Source organism: Ischnura elegans, chromosome 11, assembly GCF_921293095.1.
Source record: "Ischnura elegans chromosome 11, ioIscEleg1.1, whole genome shotgun sequence".
NCBI lineage: Eukaryota > Metazoa > Arthropoda > Insecta > Odonata > Coenagrionidae > Ischnura > Ischnura elegans.
In genome coordinates, this window is record NC_060256.1 from 29,773,521 (window position 1) to 29,795,523 (window position 22,003).

Genomic DNA, 22,003 nt, shown 5'->3' on the forward strand with positions numbered 1-22,003 from the left:
CATGTTGGCAGGTCATTGTCATCAATAAATATTTCATCGTATATTTCAGGGTTAGTTTGACCCCCCCATGAATCTATAATAAGGAGGAATTGATTTGTGGAGACGTATGGTTTCAGCACATTTCTCAAAAATACCTTGTACACATCAGTCGTCAATTTTCCAGACTTGGAGGAAGTCACTACAACGTTCTTCCACCTTTCTTCCAAATCCTCGACATTTTTCCTCACTCTTGGACCGAATACCCCTCCTACTTCCTGCATACAAAGAAAAACTTTTGGTAAAAGTGCACCGGCTGAGGTTATAGCGTATTGAGCCGTGTACGAATGCGTCACCTTGTTTCTGTCTCCAGCACACAGGAGCACTGATTTTTCTCCCCGATGACTTAAAGTCCGTTTGATATCCACTTGATACTCACAGCCAGTTTGATCCGTATTTATCACGTACTCTGGAGCGTATTTAGGCATAAGTTTACTAACTTGCTTTTGAAATAGCTCTGCACTCTTTAGTATATCATCAAATGATTGTATGTCCCTATGAGTAACATAATTTGTCACTTTTCTTTGTCGAATTTTGAACTCCGTTTTGAATTTAATAAGCCAGGACCTAGAGGCAGAAAACTGAAATTCTGGTGACATGTGCTGATAAGCCACGGCTAACGCCCACTGCTGGAGTGATCTGGACGTAACATGCTCATTCCTTTTCCTTGCCTCACAAAATCTATCGTAGGTGCATTTCTTTATCATTTCGCACTTATCTAACCGCGTTCCTCCTTTCTCAATGTCTTTATTCCATGCCTTGAGTTGAAATTTCCTGGTCAGTAAATGGGATCCTCGCTTCTTGAGGGTAGCTAGCGACCAATTCGGGTGTTCTTTTGACAGATTAACCACTTTAATTTTGGTATCCAAAGAAACTCGCACGAATTTCGGGGATTTTGGTGAAGGTTCATAGCATTCACCGGCACTTTGCGACGGGGGCGAGCTGCTTTCGGCTGACTCCTCTTCGCTCTCACCATCGGAAATAAAATCTGCCTCCACATCTTCGTTCTCTAGGAAGAGTTCTTCCTCTTCCACGAACATGTTCTCTTCTAGAATTTCCATGAAATTGCTTACAGCTTTCTCACCAATTAGACGCGCCTTTCTCGATACCTCAAGATTTAAGGGGTCTTGAATAACATTCATTTCCCTCAGAGTATCTGTGGAATATCAATGCAAAATTTTTGCAATCACTTGATAAAAAAATATTCATACAGCATGCAATTTTAAATTGATGATATCCCTCTATTAAGTGAACGACTTTAAATAAACGCTTCACAAGCATGCGCTCGAGACAAAATATTTATTCAACTATAACTTATACAGAATTCCAAGTAAGAAATGTAATGATGAATTGTTAATTACTATTGGCTTACCTTGGAAGTATATCACCGCGCCGGTGGCGTCTTCTTTGGAATAATCAAGAAGGCATTGTGTGCTGCCTTCTCTCTCCGATAGAACTGACGCACTGGATGTACTTGCTATATCCATTGCACACAAAAGAAGGAACACTACTATTGATTTCTTGATTTGCAGGGAATCAAAAACAAGTCGAACTCGGTGTAATTTGCTCGAACACCTTTTCACTTCCGTAATATTCCACTTGTCACTAGAAAAAGAGAATTACTCGCAAAACACGTCGTGACCACACAAGAACTGAACAGGAGCGGATGCAAACCCGAAGTGAGTTCGCCCAAAGCAAAGCCTTGTTGAAGGAGAGAACGCTGAAACACGGGCATATGTTTATTGCACCCTGAAAAACGTATCCTAAGCTGCCCCCCTCGAAAACACGTCGAAAGATGGAAGGGGAGCCCTAACGGTCTCTATTTTCGCAGAAATTACATGGGTAGGTGGTCCTCCTGTGTTCATAGGGGAAGGGCTACTGAAAAATTTGGGGAGCGGCGAGATAGAGACAAATTTGGTGTACATCGTTGATTTTAAATAATCAACTTTTATTTCATAATATTTTTTAATCGATATAATATTTCGGAAGGGTTATTTTATTACGGAGGCACTTTGTTAATAAACTTTTTTTCCAGCGATGTGAATTACGAGAGTGTTTGAGAGATAAGGTAATTAATATTCGTTTTGAGTTCTTCCTTATTGCATAATGGGTATTTGAGTACCACAGCACAATCCTCGAAAGAACGGTCATATATGTATGGCGGGGAGGTGGGGGTTATTTGGAGAGGAGGTGGAGTGCAGTGAACGACCTATGGTCGGCAGTGAGAGGGTGGTGTGCAGAGGCATTAGGAATGGGCGGAGGGTTTTAAAACATTCATCGGTTGGGAATCCCTAAAATTTTGTCCCGTGGTGAAACGGTTGTTCCCACTCCCGAATATGAGATGGATTCGCACAGCTGCAACTATGGTACCCCGTGGTGAAGGGTACCTATTGTCGCAAGGAAAACGAAGGGTAGTACGGGGGTCCCATGTTGTGAGTGGAGGAGCCGCAGGCCATTACTCCGGACGCGGGTGGTTTCCAGCAGGTTGCAGGGTGGGCGCCGATGACGCCGGTTCTTTGGAAGTCGGTGGAAAATCCTGGGGAGTTGGGGAGATTTCGCGGCGGTAAGGACATAGAGAAGCTTCGCTCTGTACGAATTCTTTCGTCAACTATGGAAGCGAATGTGAGAAGGGAATTCCCAGCCTTTCAGCCTGGAGTCGTATGCGGTGAAGAGAGGTCATTTTTTGGAAAATGGTGGCGGGCGGGGAAGAATTGGATTAGTGACCATGGTCTATGAGAAAGTAAGTCTTCTGATTTGCCATAATTTCTAACATATGAGGCGTATCTTTCCAACATATACAAAGAAATAAATAAGGTAATTTTGTCTCATCTCATCTCATGTTCACATGACTCGAAATCGCTGGATATTCCGTAACGAACGTAAAATATAATTCTGAAAACTTTGCTTGTGATATTTTGTTTATATTATGTGGAATTTAATGTTATTTCCCTCTCGCACTTTAATTATTTTAGTACTTTGTAAGTAAACTTCTTTTTCCAGCGATGTGAATTGCGAGAGTGTTTGAGAGATAAGGTAATTAATATTCGTTTTGAGTTCTTCCTTATTACAATTGCATGCATGCTGCTGCTCACCACTATCTTTAATGTTAAGTGGACTCGCAATAAGTTCTTTTCATTTTTGATTTGTAAGTCGAACAGTGTAAGGTAGCCAAAACATTAAAGTAAGAGCGAAAACAAACCCTTCCTAGTATTCTTCCCATGTCCGCGTTTGGGGTAACAATGTTTAAATATGTAAAAGCCACAACAGCGATAAAAAATTTATCATTCTGCCAAGGCTTGCTGTAATTGAAATTAAATCGAAATAGAACGATAATGATCAGATAGAAAGCGAAAAAAAAACTTCCACCTTCGGGCCGCGAACGCATGACCCTTAGAATGGAAGCCAACGACGCTAACCACTACACCAGCCCCAATACTGGAGGGAGCCGTGCTGTTTCTGAGACATATTCGTCATGTTCAAAGTACCATGTGAAAAACAATTAATTACTGCTAAACTAAGGCCCATTCAACGGAACGACTTCCAGTTCCGAGAACCGTTCGGCATCCCTAACGCCAAAAAAAATATGGCATTGAAAAAGGCGTAGCAAGGTTCATGGTCTCCCCTTGTCAGTGAGCCGAAAAACGTTGTATGCATTACAAAATCTTGTGGAAAAGTGCTACGATCTTTTATTTATTTAAATATGTCTAACTTCCACCTATTGAAGCCTGAATCTGTTGAGCTTATTTGGAAAATACCTCTATGCTATTGAAATGTTTCTCTGAAGCCTCAACATTTGTATGTCTTGCCGTACAACCTTTTTGACTGGTTTAATGTTGCTCGGTTATTATAGAACGCACCCCCTTTAACTTATTTATAGATTTTTTTTTCTTTTAAGAATTAATACAGTGTTTGTCTTTGTATGTATCCATTTTTGTGAACTTTAAGGATTCATCATTTTTGTGCACTGTGTGCATGCATTGATTTATTTTTCTTTTGTTCCCCTGATTAGCTGTTAAGGTAGTGCCAAAATCTATTCGACATACTGATATCCAGAAGAGGGATTGCACTTCCAAAGAGCCCATGGAAATTCCAGGAAGAGATTTGAAGAATGGAGAAAAACTAAGAATTGTGTACACTTATTCAGTGAAGTTTAAGGTAGGATTGGTTTGCAGTTTGTATATATTGGTTTACACTTTTATTTCATTGCAGTAGCCTGAATTTGGGTAGTCATCGTTGATTTAAAATGACTTTATCTCTGATTTTGAGCTAGGTGAACAATGATAAAACTTTTTTGAAATTAATTTTCCAGATATGTAACAAAATAGCCTGTCTTACTAGAAAGACTAAAAGTTCTTTTTGACTTACTTTAGGTTTTAATAGGGTGGTTTCCTATTATTTTTTTATTGCCTAAATCGAAAGATTACTTTGGGAGTACGTATTTCACGCTTTTAGATTTTTAAATGACAATATCTATTTTTCGCGATTAAATGAAAAGTGAAAATTTTCAAGCGCGCGAAAACGTGACGGGTAAGTATGAATGCCGGGAAAACTCCGTGTGACATCGTTCTGCTTCCCGCTGCCGCAAGTGAGGTGACCTTTGGGCGAGGCTTTGAGTGCTGATGCGACGCAGGATGCTAGCAGGTAGCTGAGTACCCTGCTAGCAGATAGCGCTTGGCTTAAATAAGGTTTATTATTCCCCTATCTAACGAAGGACACTTTCCGAACTTAGGTATATATTTAATGTGTGAATTTTAAGAGATGTTTCCCTGAGCTCTGTGCCTCATGCATGCATTGGTAATCTCAGACGATGTAAAACTCCTATCTACTCGTAGTGAAACTAGGTCCCTCACGTGTGACGTCACGTGGAGTGGTATCGCATAGGTGCCAATCTGGCCTTTTTCAAATGCGGCAAAAATTGACCATTGCCATTCGTCTGAACTGGGATTTCTAAAACCAAATAATTTGTATATTATGAATACAGTAATGGTGGGTAACGAATCGCAATCAATGCCTTTCATTTTCTTTGATGAAGGAAACTGCCCTATTATGCTTGTAATCCAAGGACCGTTAGAAACTGGTATATCATGCTTTTTTTTGTGATTGACGTTACTTTCTCAGTGACATGCGCTATAGTAATTGTTACTTTGTTTTGTTTATACCCTTTTATCTCATTTATTTTAATTATTCTGGTCAATTGATATAAGTTTCTTGTCTTTGTAGCTAAAGTAACTGTTTCCTTGAACTAATCACATTTTAGGAGAATAATTCAATCAAGTGGTCATCAAGATGGGACTACATACTGGAGTCAATGCCCCACACTAATATCCAGTGGTTTTCCATTCTCAACTCCCTTGTGATAGTACTCTTCCTCTCTGGAATGGTGGCTATGATAATGCTAAGGACCCTGCATAAAGATATTGCTCGTTACAACCAGGTATGATCAATTGTTGGTTTTTGAATGTGATGGTTTCTTCCTGTTTGAGGTTAAGCATATAAACCACTGCCCTTTGTTCACTTTAATCATCAGATTGACTCAGGAGAGGATGCACAAGAGGAATTTGGTTGGAAGTTGGTTCATGGAGATGTCTTCAGGCCTCCTCGCAAAGGAATGCTTTTATCTGTTCTCCTAGGATCTGGAACGCAAGTGTTTGCCATGACACTTGTAACTTTAGGTTTGTCTTTGAATATTTAAGAATAAAGCTTCCCTCCCATTTCCCTCTACATTTTTCAAATTGAAACTCTATGGAGTGACACCTCTCTCAAAGAGATGGTTATAGTCCAGGAGAGTATATTAATAAGAGATTATATTTATAAATTTAAGGAAAACTCCATTATCTCAATGAAAACTTTGGTTTACCATCCGGCTACGGTATGCATAATCAGCAAAGTTTTGTTGGAATACTTTTGTGACCTTTTCAGGGCTGAGGTGATCATAGTTACGTTGGGACTTATTGAATGTAATTTGTTAATTTGTGAAGTATTTATATCCTTGATGTTACGCAACACTCTCAACTCGTTTGCATGTTGGGTTCCTTGCATCTTAGGGGTCAAGTGACACCTAAATTCATATTGCCCTAAATTTTTGCTTACTGGTATTTTCAATTAGCATTAAGAATTTTTATTTCTATTATTTTAATTCAGATAAAAATCTTTGCCTACAGAATATTGAAAAACATGCCATATAGTCGATTACAGTTATGGAAATAAACATCATTAAACTGAGTGTTGCTGTTATGCTAATTCCGTGCCCCAACCAATTACGGCATGGTTTTGCCAAAGTAGTAAATGCCTCATGCTAGCAAATTCTTTTTTAGCTTTATTATAAGTTTTCATACAACCATGTGCTTTTGCTAAAAGTTAAGGTTGATTATGTAACAGGAAGACTGAAGGATGCATGCATTAAACCTTGTGACACAACATGTGTCATCAAATAAAATTGGAGAGGATTAGTTTTTATCTTTACTCCAAAAAAGGTGGATTACTGCTGTGGTAGATTTTCTCTGGCAGAGTTGAAGGTTTTTACCCTTAAATGTCTAATTACAATTCAGTAATACTTAAAAATCTGAAAAGTAATTTGTGGAAAATAAGAAGCAAATGTTGTCTCGGAGTCTTCCGTGGCGTACAGAATTAGTGGATTTCTCCATTTTCGGGTTATCGCCGCGTTTCGTGGTCAGAGTTGACGACAGTTTCGCCAGAAGCCAGTTTCCTCTGAAGACAACAGGTGCATAATCATGCCATCGCACAGCAACAGTTATAGGAAACCAGGACTTACAGCAAATCGTCTACGCTTGCGGTTGCCTGGCTATGACTCATACTATCTCTACTTCCACTTCCCCCCACTGCCTTCACTTTTACTATTCCCTTCCTCCCCAGGTTGGCCTTGATTAGTCACGGCATAAACATGCCTGAGTGCGAATTCTGGTTCCCTTCTGCCTTTTTCAACTGCATGTGACGCCATGGCAATAATTGCGCATTTGCGATATGAAATATACAATTAATGATCACAGGTAACATTTCTCTTATTTTAAGGTTGATTAACCATAGAAGAATCGTCTAAAATTAATTAAGAGTTTTTTTTTATGCCACTGATCGTTGTCTGCAATGATAGAGCAGACATCCAAGTAAACTTGAAACTTTCCTTATCAGCAATTAAATAAAATTCCATTTTACGAATGGAATTCTAATAGAAATAATAAGCCTGGTGTAATCTCGCATTAAAATGCAGCTACCCATGTGCTTTTGCATCCAATTTTTTTTTTATAAAGATAGTGGAAAACGTCGAAGGAGCTTGAACTCGTGCACGGATAATCCGCAACACATAAACCGCAGCCAGGTAATCGGGAGTCTGCTGTATTATGAAACATTTTTTTCCATGTATACTGGGGATGGTCAGATCGAATAAATATACTTAGATCCCTTCACCAGATACATCTAATCCAAAGTCATAAAAGACATCGAATTTGGATCCGAAATTTTAAATTAATGCTTCAGTGAATGCAGCATCCCATAAGAGTGGAAAGAGTTCTGATTAACTCTTTACATGTGCCAATATACTGTGATTCTTGTCCTGCTCATGAATCATTTTGTTTAAAAACTCTCGCAGGGGTTACGTAACAGAAATTCAGCCATGGAAGATTTCAAGGCAAAAAACAACAGGCACATAGAGTGAATCTTCCCAAGAGATTGAACAAGCATTGGGGAAGTCTCAGCGCTGTAGAATAGTAACCACGTAGTAAATATGTCAGAGAGTTCACAAAACCATTATCCCCTCCTTCGGCCCTCCACTCATGCCCCTGACTTTTTACCTATACAAAACTGTAAATCATTAGCTTTGAAGGACAATATCAAGTTACATGAGAAGAATGGAAATGTTATTCATCCCTCCCCCATCTCACTGACTGACCTTTTTCAGCCTACCTGCTTCAAATTTACCCTGTTTCTGTAGGTGACTGGTATGTGAGTCATCTATTGGACACAAAGGAATGTAACGATAGCTTTCTGCAATTGGATGACATGCATCAGATTCAAAAAAGAATGAGACCGAACACAACGTATTTCTGACAGTATCTATGTTTTCTTTGAGCTCCAATTGATTTACTCAAAGCTTTCTAGTTATAACAAGGCTAACACTATCGAAACAGCACGGTTCTCAAAGAAACAAGGATTGCATTAGCACACTCACTCAGGACGAGACAGGCTGAAAACGCAAACTGTGTGTATCACATAACTTGCTCGGCTTCACCTTGAAGCCAACAATGCCACAAAGTTGCAAGATGAGACGTGTTGGTCACCTGGCTCCCACGTTCGTTCTCTCGTTGCTTGAAAGATTGAAAGAGGGAGTGCATTCCTTCCCCTCCACTTCTCCTTTATGCACTTTTGCTGCCCAACCCCTTGCTGAGTGGTCGTCTCCTCATGTTAAAATTTTCCGTAGTTGATGCGATATCACTCTTAATTGTGTTGCAGATTGCGCAGTTGCAAAAATTTAATGATAAACGATACTTTAAAAAAATATCTTCTGTAGTGTGAAAACATTTTTATTTGGATGGGGAGAACTCAATATATGCCATGTGTGTGCTCTGTGAAGTGAAACTATCGCGAGGAAGTGCAAAATCCGCCTCAACACTTCTGAAGCATTAGCGACTGAAACACAAGTCAGTATGCTATGAGAAAGTGACAAAATTTGGGGGAAAGTTTTAGTGAGGAATATTAAAATTCAGTCGATGATTTCTCAGAAGATAGAAGCCTGCCTTCATATCCAAACACAAAATATATAATCTGTCCAAACCCAATGGGTTCAATATCATAGTCTCTTCATTGAGTTAGCCAGCAGTAAAGGACTTTCTGACTGTGTAGCAGAAGAGATTGAACTGTATTTTTGTTGAAAATGGCACAAAGTGTTGAAAACATGGTCGGTTGTTGAGTGTTAAATTAAATGGTGTGGAAATTACCATTTGTGTTTTTATCATGGATATAGCAAACTTCCACAAAATCAAGCCTGAAATGATTTTATACATTCGTAATGCTAGTAAGGCAGTTACGGCTAAGTTGTATTTTTGTTAACCTTCTCTTCCGACTTCTTGAGTAAATGAATTTTGGAAGACAAAGGAATCTCTTCCAACACTTAAGAGGCTAGCAAAAGTGTTCCTGCTTCTGTTGCCAGTGAAATAGCCTTCACCACCGCTAGCTTATTATGTGATACTAACCGTAACAGTATAGATCCTGAGCGTGGATTAGTGTTTTTTTTTTAATAACTTGAAAGCTTATAAAAATAATTTGTTATCAGTAAAAATATTTAATCGAGTACAACAATCACAATAGCATTCTTTTGATTATACAGACCCTAAAGAAACTTTAATAGCAGGCTTTTAAAAATGTATTTGAATCTGAAAATATCCGAAGATCTGACTCCGGAAATATAGGATCCAATCTAGATCTGGATCCGAAAATAATTTGGATCTGTCCATTCTTTATGTATACATTTCTAATAAAAAAAATATTTTTGCTGAAATTTTATGTTAAACTTAAACAGTAGCAAAGATTATGAAGAGAGAAACAAATCGTTAATTCACGACACAGATGAACCACCTAATCCTGTTCGTAGGGGAGTGCAAGTTCTTAAATAAGCATGAATGCATAAATAAAAATGAAGACCCATAAGAATGCAAGATGAATGCAAATGGCAAGATGGCTATACACATCAAGAAAAACCATTTGCTAGTGAAACGGTTAATTTTCATTGGGTCGTTATATTTGTGTTGACTCCAGGCATGACAAGATGGGTATGTAAGAGAATAAAGGGAAGTGGATCAATGACCTATACTGTGGCTACAGCAGCCTTGTTCCCTTGTGATAGTTTATGTCTGCATTTCTGCTGCTATCTGTTGAAACTACAACACACTTACTAGAGTGAGCAAGAGCTTGTATTCCACTTCAAAATAACTCTTTATGAGCGTAGCTACTGGCCAGAATTCTCTGCATTAGTTCTGTATAGACATAAAAAATAGTTTCAACTGATTCAGGCATTATATAGTGGAGGTTTGATGTATTCTTGTGAAAGAGCATGGCTCTGTGAGCTGAAACTCGTCAATTAAATTAAAATTAAATTATTGTGGAAAAGTGCAGCCTTCTTTCATTTCTATATGAAGTAGCGTGTGAGAAGTTAGTTTTTGAGAACTTCTCATTTTTATATCGGTTTATTTAATTGTTTTTTTGCATGTTTCACCTACTGATCTTTTTTCCTTCATCCCTTGCATTTACCTACCTCTTTGCTTTCCGCGTAATGATCTTTTTAATAGAAAATTCGTTTATTTTTCTGGATTACAAAACATTTTCCTTTCTAACTGCGGTTTTGCATACATGAAGATTCATGCTGGTGTAGTAGTCGCTGTGATTAAATTTTAATGGGAAATTCAAATTGATTGTAGGTCTTTTTGATGGATTTATGAATGCAGCAAATGAACTAATGAAATGTATGAGGAGAAATGATCAGTTGCCTTTTGACAGTAGCCTAGTAGATCATAATTTATTCTTATGCTTTCCAACTCCGTTGAAAATCTTTGGGTTTGTCAGCTAGTTTCAATCAAACTAAAGTGACATTTCATTCTTTTCCAGCATTTGCCTGCCTAGGTTTCCTCTCTCCTGCCAACCGAGGTGCCCTTATGACATGTGCCATGGTTCTCTATGTTTGTCTGGGAACGCCTGCTGGTTACGTTTCTGCTAGGATATACAAAAGCTTTGGAGGTGACAAGTGGAAATCAAATGTGCTGCTTACATCAATGCTTAGCCCTGGGTTAGTAAATTAATTCTTTTTTTTTTGAACAAACCAGTTTTTTCAATCATTTCAAGGTCTTGTCCTGTGAAGAACAGTAGCATAGTCACAATCTTGGTCAGAATGCTTTTTAAGTCTGTCATATTTTTGTTAGTTGAATTATTTTTGAAAAGTTGCTCCAGCTACCATGAAGTCTAATTTAATTGATTTGTGTATGCTGTACTACACCAAATGTGAAACTAATTGAGTAAACCCACATGATGTCTCATATAAAATAACTCATACCAGGAGCTTAGCTAACTAACCTGGAGTGCTGCTTAGCAAGAGGGCAGAATGCTTATGTTCATGTCATTCTTATATCAATGCAGAGATTTAGGAATTATTTTAATTTTAATGTTGACTTGGGGAGAAAGGGAAAATGGACAGGAACAACTGCAGATATTAGTGCTAAAATTGTATAACTATGAGCTAAACAAAGAGAGAAACTTTTTCTTCAATGAAGCCGGATTTCTGACAAAAAATGGTCTATGCTGTGCCAATGACTTCTTCCCAGTTTTTCCCTTTTTTTCCCTTATCTTTCTTTCCCTGGTCTTCTATTTTGAAAAGGTGATTTAATAGTGATGTTCACTTAATGATGTCTGGCTGTGCTTAACTATTCAAAGAAATATTTTAGTTAACAAGGGTGCCTACCATACTGAGTGAAGCATTTTAGAATTCTTACATGTCACAAAATGAATTCTTACGTGTTACAAAATGAATTGTTGTCTTATAAATATGACCCACATTATGCATCTTTTTTTCTATGACTGAAAAATGTTTTTTATTTTGGATCTGGAGTTATGGGTTGCTGTTTTCTCAGTTACCTCTTTGAAAACCTGAATGTTTTTCATGTTAAAAATCAGAGTGCACCAATTGAAGACAGTCGAATATTTTGTCCTGCTCGGTGTGGCATGATGGAATCTGAATAAATGCATACTTTACGGAGATATACCTGCTAAGATCCCTAAAACCGTAGACTGGTAAAAATAGTTAAAATATCCCAAAGATATTTCTATTATCTTCAGTGCTTGAAAGGGGGGCATGCCTCATGTGAGTGTCTATTTGGTAATTAATCTTACATTCTTTCCCCATTGAATTATTCTTCTACCTTTACACCGAAACTATTTTATTTTTTCAGAGTCGTCTTCTGTCTCTTTTTTGTGATGAATCTTGTGCTATGGGGCGAAGGAAGTTCTGCAGCCATTCCATTTTCAACCCTTATCGCTCTCCTGGCTCTATGGTTTGGAGTGTCTGTCCCATTAACATTTGTTGGAGCCTATTTTGGCTTTAGGAAGAGGGTAAGCATTGCATGGTTGGCTATTGAAATTGTTGTTAGAGATACAGATGTATATGTTTTAAGAAATTATTCATCAGTTGGTGGGCATTTTTAATTGCTTCGTCTTTTAAGTTGCACCCTATACTGAAACCATTTTAAAACCATAGTCATGGGGTCTATTATTTACTTAATCATAATCAAACTTCATTACTCATGGGCCAGTTTTTCCTAGTGCCATTTTTAAATACCCTGCAGAGATGTTGCAGTGATTATTTTTTTATATATTTATAATCGAAAACATCATATTATCAAATCCACTGTACATATAGAAAAAGTTTTTAGCCTGGATCGACAGTTTTGCTTTTTATATCTTGTAATTAGTAGTTGACAATATGATTCAGATTCAATTATCTCTGAAAAGTAAGTTACTGCAGGTACTTATTTGCATAGGCAAATAGTTACTTTTTGAAACTCCAACTTAATTGTTTGTGCTGTATAGCTAATGGAGTACTCACTCTGTCATCTCGTGAATTTCAGATGAGCTGAGGTAAATCTTGTGAAATATCATTAAAAGCACTCTAACCTGATAACCACACATCTGTGGCTGCACAATGCACAAAGGGTGGTGATCTGATCTCAAATTGTCCAGGAAAAACAAGATGAGATGGCAGAAACCTTATCCCAGAGAGAATTACTTTATTTGAAAGTACCCAACCATAGTTGGGAAATATTACACCAGTGGAGATATTGTTTGAAACATCTCTAAATACAATCTAAAATGTTCACTTGCAGCCAATTGAGCATCCTGTTCGCACCAATCAAATCCCGAGGCAGATTCCTGAGCAGAGTGTCTACACTCAGCCCATTCCTGGCATTGTCATGGGTGGAGTGCTCCCCTTTGGCTGTATCTTCATCCAGTTGTTTTTCATTTTGAACTCAATATGGTGAGTTAATGGAATTTGATTCCATAGTGGCAATAGCATTATTCTTATTATATTTTGATGATACACCTACAGGACTCAACTTATTAGTTGTAGTATTGATGTAAGGCACTTGAAGAGAGAAGGTCAGGTTGTGTACCGCATTCATTTGAGGTTGAGTACCACTGTTGTTTGTAGTTGAACTTTGCGGACAAAATAAGTTGTTCTAATGCTCTTGAGTTAGGAGATATTTTTTTCTTATGTGTTAACATTGACGTTCAACCTTCTGCTCAAAAATTGAAATGAAAAATAAAATTGTGGAGAATATTTATTCAGATACACCCACTCCTCTGTTAATGCTGTTCTCAATGATGCTTTACCTGGAGCTCTATCAATATTTTCTCATGCTCATAGTAGCACATGGTACCATCGTCCTGGAACTGCTCTAGTGAAACTATTTTGGTGTGATAATCCGCCAATTCTTCTTCGCACATCAAATTCATTTGCTCGACAATAACTTTTTATCTCACATATGTATCATCAAAATAGGAAAAAGTCACTAATGTGGTCTAATGTGCTACATTTTTTGGTATCAAAATGCGTGTTCTAAGTCAGTATTGAATGCTCAGTTACTGATAACCACCTAAGTGTTATTTAAACAATATATTAGTGATCATAAAATTTTCATCTATGTAGTGATGATTCGTGAAAATAAGCTATCCTTTCATTTGCATTTCCTGGATTTAGGTGCATCTTTTTGCCTACAAATATGCTAACTATTTGTTTAAAGTATATTTTTTAGAGTACTTAGTGATGAACATTAAGAATACATTGCATTAAGGGTCCACTTTGATACACTTTGTTCACGTCACGTGATTTGTGTTGTATTCACTGTTTTTAATATAGTGAGGTGATTATATTTTTTTTCATCATTAGTTATGTTCAAAATCTTTAATTTTTTTAGGTCAAGCCAGATGTACTACATGTTTGGATTCCTATTCTTGGTTTTTGTGATCCTTGTGATTACATGTTCTGAGACTACCATTTTACTCTGCTACTTTCACTTATGTGCAGAGGTAAGTACTGTTTGTTCTGTTAGTACAGAGTAAGTGTAAGTGCTGGAGTAATTGGGTTTACTTTTTGTACAAAGGCTCTAAGAGAAAATGGGTGGAGTGCTATAACTCATCCTTCTCTGACCATTAACGCAGCTCAGGGATTGTCATTTGGTTATCGGACCTACTTATTTACCTATTGAGAAGATTGTATTTTTTGTATGTACAGTTCTGGACTGAAAAATCTTATTACATGGAGTTTTTAGTATAAACTTAATGTCAAATTGGCAATACTGCCAAACTATGCCCCTGCAGGTCATTCATTTTATTTCATCATGCTGTTTGCCTCAGATTCTAGGAGTGGAAAGATATCACATCCAAACAAAGCACTACGAACAAATAGCTCACCTCTCTCTCATAATTCACTGAATGAAGTGATTTGTCCTCGGTCTGTGTTCCCCACCACCCGGTCCCTTCCGTGAGGGTGAAGGGATGAAGCATGTAAGTGAGATATGCTTCCTATCCACCGTTGACAAAAGAATTGAAAATATCTATTGTGACACATTTTATGGTTGCTACAAAATGGCTATTATATTCTGTCGTGCACTGCCCAGGGATATGTACAAAAATGCTTTTTAGGAGGAAAGGACATATTCAGAATACTTGTCACTCAACTTTGTGGAGAATTCTCATGGGAGACTCCTCAGCACCCATCTTGAAATCTCTGATTAAAACAAGTTGTTCTACGAGTTTCAAAATCCTTTATGAGCGGCTGGGAAAAGAAGGCCCTTCCTCCCGGCTCATGGTATTTGTTGGTCTTTGCTTAGGGGGAGTGGTTTTGCGGCGTTGCCAATTTGGTTTTAAGCCGGGGCTTAAAAAAGTTAAGGCTCTTGGGTGGTAAGATTTTTCTGTCCAGGACTTTACAGACTCAGGTCTGAAGTACTTGCATGATGTCGTTTCAAAATAGCCCTGGAACTTTTTTTTATTCAGCGTTTTGTAATGTTTAAGGAGCAGTATGGAATATTAGATGGTACACTCATCACTGAATGAGATTAATTCATGTCATATGTTACTATTTCATAATACCGTGGAACCTCATTAAAGTGAGTATGGGCTATTGCAAGACCCCCGCCGTTACGAGAGATAGCCGAGGCTCCGTCAATTGACCCGATAATTAGCATGTAAAAAAAATTTGTTTTTACGAGGCCATTTTGGTGTTAGAACTCTCCATAGCGAGAGTTGCCATCACCGAAAAACCTTCACCTAGAGTTCTTAATCTCTGTAATTGCTGGCAATCTGTTAGAAATGAAGTAAACATGGAGCGCTCAGTCACAAATTCATTTAGTTAACTGTCATTCGATAAATAAGTAGTTCATTTTGGTGAAAATATTGTGGCATTAACATTTGCGAATGCTTGATCTTCTTTTGTTCCTCGGGTGGCACAAAGCAGTTGGCAGCTTACCTGCACCCCTGTGAGTTATGTGAATAAAGAGCATTTGAAGGTAGACACCATGGCCAATAAACGAAAAACACATCGAAGCAAGAAAATGAAAATTATAGAGTAATATGAGAGTGGCGTCATTAATTTATTATAATATCATTAAATTCGCTCTTCACAATTTAAGAAAACAAAAGCGCTCGAGGAATGCAGATCGTGAAGAGTTAGAAGGAGCTTGATTGTTCGGGTGTTTTTGCCCACTTCAATCTGCAGGAATTACTGAGAAAGTGGCTATCCTTACGGCTAAAGTGGAGTATTTCAGGGATTGAGAATCGAGAACTTCGAGAGTTTGGAAGATTGGTTATACAAATTCAAAGCACGAAAGCGTTATCTCCCTTCATAATTGCTGGTGATGCCTGCAGTGTAAACCCGAAGTTGTGGAAGAAAGGACTCCGATCCTAGCGGAATATCTCAAGAAGTATTCCCTGCGTGATAAAACGTAGACGAAACAGAAATCCTTTACGACCTATTCCCTGGCAAAACCCTTGCAGTACGAGGTATTTCTTGCAATAATGCTTCTAGAGGCAGGTATAATATGCCTTAGCGATGGTATGTGTGGAGAGCTGATGCTGTGCTTTTAGTTTAATTATTTAAAAAATTCTGCATTCATTTTTCATGTTTCGCACTCATTATTGAGATATTAATATTAGTACACTCATACTCGTAAGTTTTGCTGGCCTTGAGGTTCATCAGATGTGTATGCCTTTCCGTTTCTTTGCAGCATATATTACCCATGTGTGATATATTATTCGCAGTTTCTCGTTTTACTTAAATGACATCAGCATTATACATGCATTATATATTTTTCGTGAAATAATATCACGTTAATATCTTTTCTAATATTAACAATTTTAATTCAAATCGTTTTTATTGCAGTGCCATGGTAAACTCAGTGTATTATTTCAAATACGTCGCAAGCGTAACACTCAAAAGGGAACTTTTTTTTAACAACAGCAATTTTAATCACATCATTTTGCATGCTTTGCAAACTTTTTACCGCAGATAATGAAGACATTACATAATATGATAGAAAAAGTCTTCCGAGGCAGGATGGTTATACAACCTTCCACCGTTTTCGTCTGCAGAAACAAATGCAATACGTTATTTCACTTAATTGCCGCTTAACTTACAGGAACAATAAACATGCACCAATGGATGCATTTGAGGCATTAAATAACAGGTATACAGTTTTATCAGTAATTGTTCGAATTTTCAGTGGAAAATACCAAATTAATAGATGATCACGTAAATCCACCAATTAAGTACGTAGAAAAATGACTTCGAAAGTTGTGCATTGACATAATGATTGAAAAAGCATTACTTCACATGATTTTTATTCAGTACGGCGCTTATAAATTATTTGATTAGTTGTTATTAAGGTAAGGAAATTAATGATGCAAAAAACATCGCCTTTCGTCTGGATTTATGCTTACCTTTATCGGATAGAAATTTCTATGTAGCTGCACCAATCCTATTCCTGTATAAGTACACAATAGGTATATTGGTTATTATTTGCTCTACCTCTGGTAAAGCGACAATTCGCTGAAGCGAGTGTTTATTTGAGCACCATGGGGTCTCGTTTTATTGATTTTGCACTGTAGTAAGCAGGCATTTTATCAATGCTCAAGTGTAAATTAATAAAATAAGAATTATTAATTCAATATTTTATTTAATTAATTAATTCTTATTAAATCTTTAATTAAATTAATAAAAAAAATTACAAACATTTTAGTCTCACAATCTGTTTCAATACATTTTGTATTATCTACTACTCTACTAAATGCATTGAATCTGGTTGTGAGATAAAAATATTTGTGGAAAATTGCCAGGAATTTTCAGTTTATCAATATGTTTGAATCTGGAGAGATTAAGCCTGAACACACTCTCTTAACTGTGTGTTTGTGTTGTATTAGACCCAGTATTTTGGCATAAGTATCATTATGGTTGCATGCTATTTATTATACAGTGAGTCCTCGTTTAACATCACTTACTGTTCCTGAAAAATGTGACGATAAACGAAATGACGTTAATCGAAGCATAATGTCCCATAAGAAACAATGTAAAAAGTGAATATCGGCTCCTAGACCTCACAATTCCTACGCGAAAAAAATGCTAGCGTATCATATCTGGGGCATTTTTTACGGTGGGAATGCCAAACTATCGCATAAATACGAGTTCCTGTCTTCATCGACGGCAATAGCAGCAGTGACGTAAATCTTTCTCCAGTTTTGTATCTTCCCGCATTTGCTTTTCGGCTTCGCTATGGTGGTCCCCCGAGTGAGCGTCGCCTGGACATCATAATCGCTGAAACATCGTCGCAGTTACAGGAACCAAATTAATTGTGAACTCGGCAAAAAAGTGACGACAAAAACTCCGAGTTCTACAGGGAAAAATTCCTTGAAAATACTTTTTAGGTTCCTGAAAACCATTGTGTCAAGTAAAACCTTGCGTACCTACGCAAGAATTCATTTTGCAGAAATTTTTGCTAAAACCTTAATCGCAATTAAGAATAAACACACCGTTTTACACTTTGCTTACACTGACTGTATTACCGCCCACAAAATGAACAACCTGCAACGCCCACCGCTTCGCCTTTTTTTTCGCGCGAAATTTAAAAGACGTGACGTTATCGCAAAGCGTAGGTGCGATAAACGAATGACGGTCTTAAAATTTTCGTGACGTGATCGCGAAATGACGTTAAACGGGGTGACGTAGAACGAGGACTCACTGTATTTCTTCCTGTGGTGTAATTTGTGCTTTGCATTAAGTCTAATCAAACCCTTTGAATGGTTTGAAAGTAGTTGGGGAATTGTTTCACTAAAATATTTGTTACTTTTTCTTGCTTGTGTAGGATTATCATTGGTGGTGGAGGAGTTTCCTTACCAGTGGATTCACAGCTATCTACCTTTTTGTGTACTGCATACACTACTTCGTTACAAAACTTAACATTGAAGATGCAGCTTCCACGTTCCTGTACTTCGGTTACACTCTCATCATGGTTTTCCTTTTCTTCCTTTTAACAGGTAATTTTTTACTTTCTCAATATTAGTTATGTAACAGTTAATATTTTACTAAATTCCTCCCCCAATAACTTTTCTCTCTGAGATTATGGGCAAAACGGTTGAAATAAGGATTATATTCTGAAAAATATAAGGTGGGCCTTTTCATCTCAAATCAGGCAGGTAGTACAAAATAATGTCAGGTGACCATCACTGATTTCTATGAAAGTTATATGAATTATATGTGAAAGCAGAGTCCTTATGATGAATAATTATCACTTTATCTCAGCTCAGAACTGAACAGTTATAAAGTTACTACCCAAACTACCATGAGTAAGGAACCATGGCCCACAAAGCAGTAGTTATTGTTTCATTTAGAAGAAAATGCATTTATGCACATTCTGACAAAACTTTCAAGTCATTTTAAGGAATAATAAACAAAGAAGACTTGTTTAAACAATAAAAACTAGTCATTATTTAACAATTTATTACTAACAAAGGCCATCTTTTATTTTATTTAAAAATTTATCAGTGGATCGTTCAACTATTCTGCTATCAATCAAAAAAATAAAGAAGGTATATCTTTTATACTTTCTGTTTAAAGGCATGTCAAATTTAGGCATGTGTTCCATCCAATGCACTCCTATTTTAACCCAGATTGCATACCTTCAAGGGAAAAAGAAGATTTATTCTGCTTAGCATGCATAATGGATATAAAGTTCATATCTAAATGATTTGTTACATCCATTGACTGAATGCAAGTTCAACCTCGTGTACTTCCATGATATCCAATATGTGCAAACACCCACTGCTACTGACTGGAAACTGTGAATGAGTCGCAATTTGCACAGAGTATTTTTCTATGGCACTTCATATAAGTCTTCTACTTTGGGCCACGTGGATCAATTTGATGGACCATGTGGATGCATAAACGAGATACTAATGTCATTCTCTTCTAAACACACTGCATTAATTTTAGAAATCCACCAGGTTTTTTCGGAAACACCCCATGAAGTCATTCGTACTTGAGAGTGACGGTGAGATCTTGAGTACTGTATGTCTTTATACCTGAATTTGTTAGTGTCAGAGCCTGTTTGCATGTGTGATTTGCAGAGCGAGCAATAGTTATTCTATGTCTGTTAACAACCCAGACATAAAACTGTTGATTCCATTTACCGGTGCTCCTTTGACCCAATCATTATTTTTTGTCTACATTGAGCTTATTTAACATGTGTAAAATGCAAAAGTTCTATATTAGGCAAGAATTTACTTACATGCTCTACAAAGGAAAAGCAATGAGTAGGTGCCAAAATCTACATTTAAGATTTATAATCATTACGGGTAATATAAAATTTAATTGTTGCTAGTAATGTGGTGACTTCCATCTCTTGAGGTTATGTGATGCCAAGTAAAGTTATGCTCATATAATTAATCGAACTATTTTTCTCAATTTTTCAGGGACCATTGGCTTTTGTGCCTGTTTTTGGTTTGTGCGGAAGATTTACAGTGTCGTGAAAGTGGATTAAACTCTCAAGGGAGCTTAAATAGGTATGAATGTGGCTGCACTGCTTTAATGTATCTGAAAGTGGAAGGTTGAGTGTGGGTGTGCGCGTGTCTTAGATTGCTTGAGTCAAAAAAGCTACATGAGGAATAGTATTACAATTAATGAAAAAGGAGCCACTGCTAATAAAATGAAAAAGTAGTCAAATTTTATCTTGCTGAAATGTATTTCTGACAAACTGAAGCAGTGACAGTGTGTTTGAAATCTGTTTGTGTAAAGTTGCACGTGTTGATAATTTCAGACTTTCAAAGACGCACGAGGAAGAAGTGAAAAGTTTTTTGTTCTTACGTGAGTGTTGGGGTGTGTAAATGGTGGCTTAGCACTTTTTTTACCTTTGTTTTGGAGTCTTCTAGGGATACACAGGATGGTGTGCTCCCCTCATAGTCAAGATAAAGTGATGTTTCGGTTGTTCATTTTGTAACCATTTGCCACTTTGATCCATTTTTCCTGAATTTTCTCAGCAGAGGAATCTTTTTTGATGGAGTATTATTCAAAAGATCGCTATGAGCCATTTGTTGAGATGGTCCATTGGCTTTTATCATATCTAATATGTAAAATGGTGCACTATTCATGGTAACATGAAAATAGATTGTATTATTGTTTAATATTCATGATAATAGAATTTTTAATGAGCTTCAAAATCTGAAGTCCACTGCTAATATATTGATTCTTTTGATCTTCATATGAGTGTCTTCTTTTAATGCGCAAATGCTAATTTTCTAAGTGATGTGCAAACAATTTTGTCATTGTTTCTATAGTAAAGTTATATGGTATATAATTTTGAATACAGTTGGCCAATTCCAGCTTTTTAAAGTATTACTTTATAATTTGATTGGATATTTTAAATTAGAAGTGTCCCTTGTTACTTAAGAAAGTTGGCATCAACAGTTTTATAAAAGGTCTGTAAATATATGATTGCTTGTGTAACAAGGATACCATTTTTATTTACATATTGTGTAATATTTAAAATTGTGTAATATTGTGGTAGATTTTTGTTGAAAAGTAAGTGTCAAATCAATTTGATTTTGCAATCAGTAGAATATTCCAGAATGAGCTCAATGAATTTAATGGGAATCTGAATTGGAAATTGGTGGTTGAGATAGAAAACAGAATTTTTTTTGTTTATCTATGAGCCACTGAAATATTATGCACAAAATAGCTAAGAGAATGGTACTTAAACTTTATTGCCGTCAAAATGGAATGGTTGTTTCCATTAAAGTTTTTTATTTCAATTCTCGAGGCTTCTAATCGGTAGTGAAATGTGTTGAGAAGGGAAAAAACATGCATTTATACTGTAAGAAATTAACTTAAAATATAAAATTGTGTAAATATTAATTTTTATTCTGAATCAACAATGATAACTTTAAATGAAAGTTGAGAACAATTTTGTCCATTATATATACATATTTAGTGTGTTACTATAAATTAAATTATCTTAATTTTATTAGTGATTGCTTCAAATCTGGGTGATAACTAAGTAGTGTAAAACTCAATAGTCTTTCTTCACTCCTAAATATCTTGAATGCAGGGATATTCAATGTCACGAACCTATCCTTGTGTAAGAAACCTTGTTCACTAACAATAGAATATCTTTTTAGACTAAGTCCCACATTCAACTGATGATTTGTCCAAGACTCTGGCTATTTTATAAGGGAAGGCCAGTGGTTTTAGATTGGCATTGAATTCTATACTAATTGGGAATCTTTAAAATGGAATGCTGTGGTTCTATTTTTGGTATAACCATATAACAAAAAATAGTACCTATTAGAGTTAAGTTCTCAGTATCCTTAGTAAAAAATACATGGTGAGTGTATAATATTACATAAGAAAATAATGCACTATAACCCAGATTAG

At 36.7% G+C, this 22,003-nt stretch overlaps 1 protein-coding gene across 1 annotated transcript in view; it reads left to right on the forward strand.

The window, feature by feature from the left end:
- LOC124167576 (transmembrane 9 superfamily member 2) overlaps nt 1-21,305 on the forward strand; it is a 37,043-nt gene extending 15,738 nt beyond the window's left edge. Inside the window, exons 7-15 of the mRNA XM_046545548.1 lie at nt 4,046-4,191; nt 5,294-5,470; nt 5,564-5,708; nt 10,648-10,825; nt 11,982-12,141; nt 12,912-13,063; nt 14,004-14,115; nt 18,441-18,612; nt 20,047-21,305. Of these exons, the coding sequence (XP_046401504.1) occupies nt 4,046-4,191; nt 5,294-5,470; nt 5,564-5,708; nt 10,648-10,825; nt 11,982-12,141; nt 12,912-13,063; nt 14,004-14,115; nt 18,441-18,612; nt 20,047-20,114 (1,310 nt within the window). The 3' untranslated portion in view covers nt 20,115-21,305. The remainder of the gene's footprint in view (nt 1-4,045; nt 4,192-5,293; nt 5,471-5,563; nt 5,709-10,647; nt 10,826-11,981; nt 12,142-12,911; nt 13,064-14,003; nt 14,116-18,440; nt 18,613-20,046) is intronic.
- The last annotated feature ends 698 nt before the right edge of the window (nt 21,306-22,003 follow it).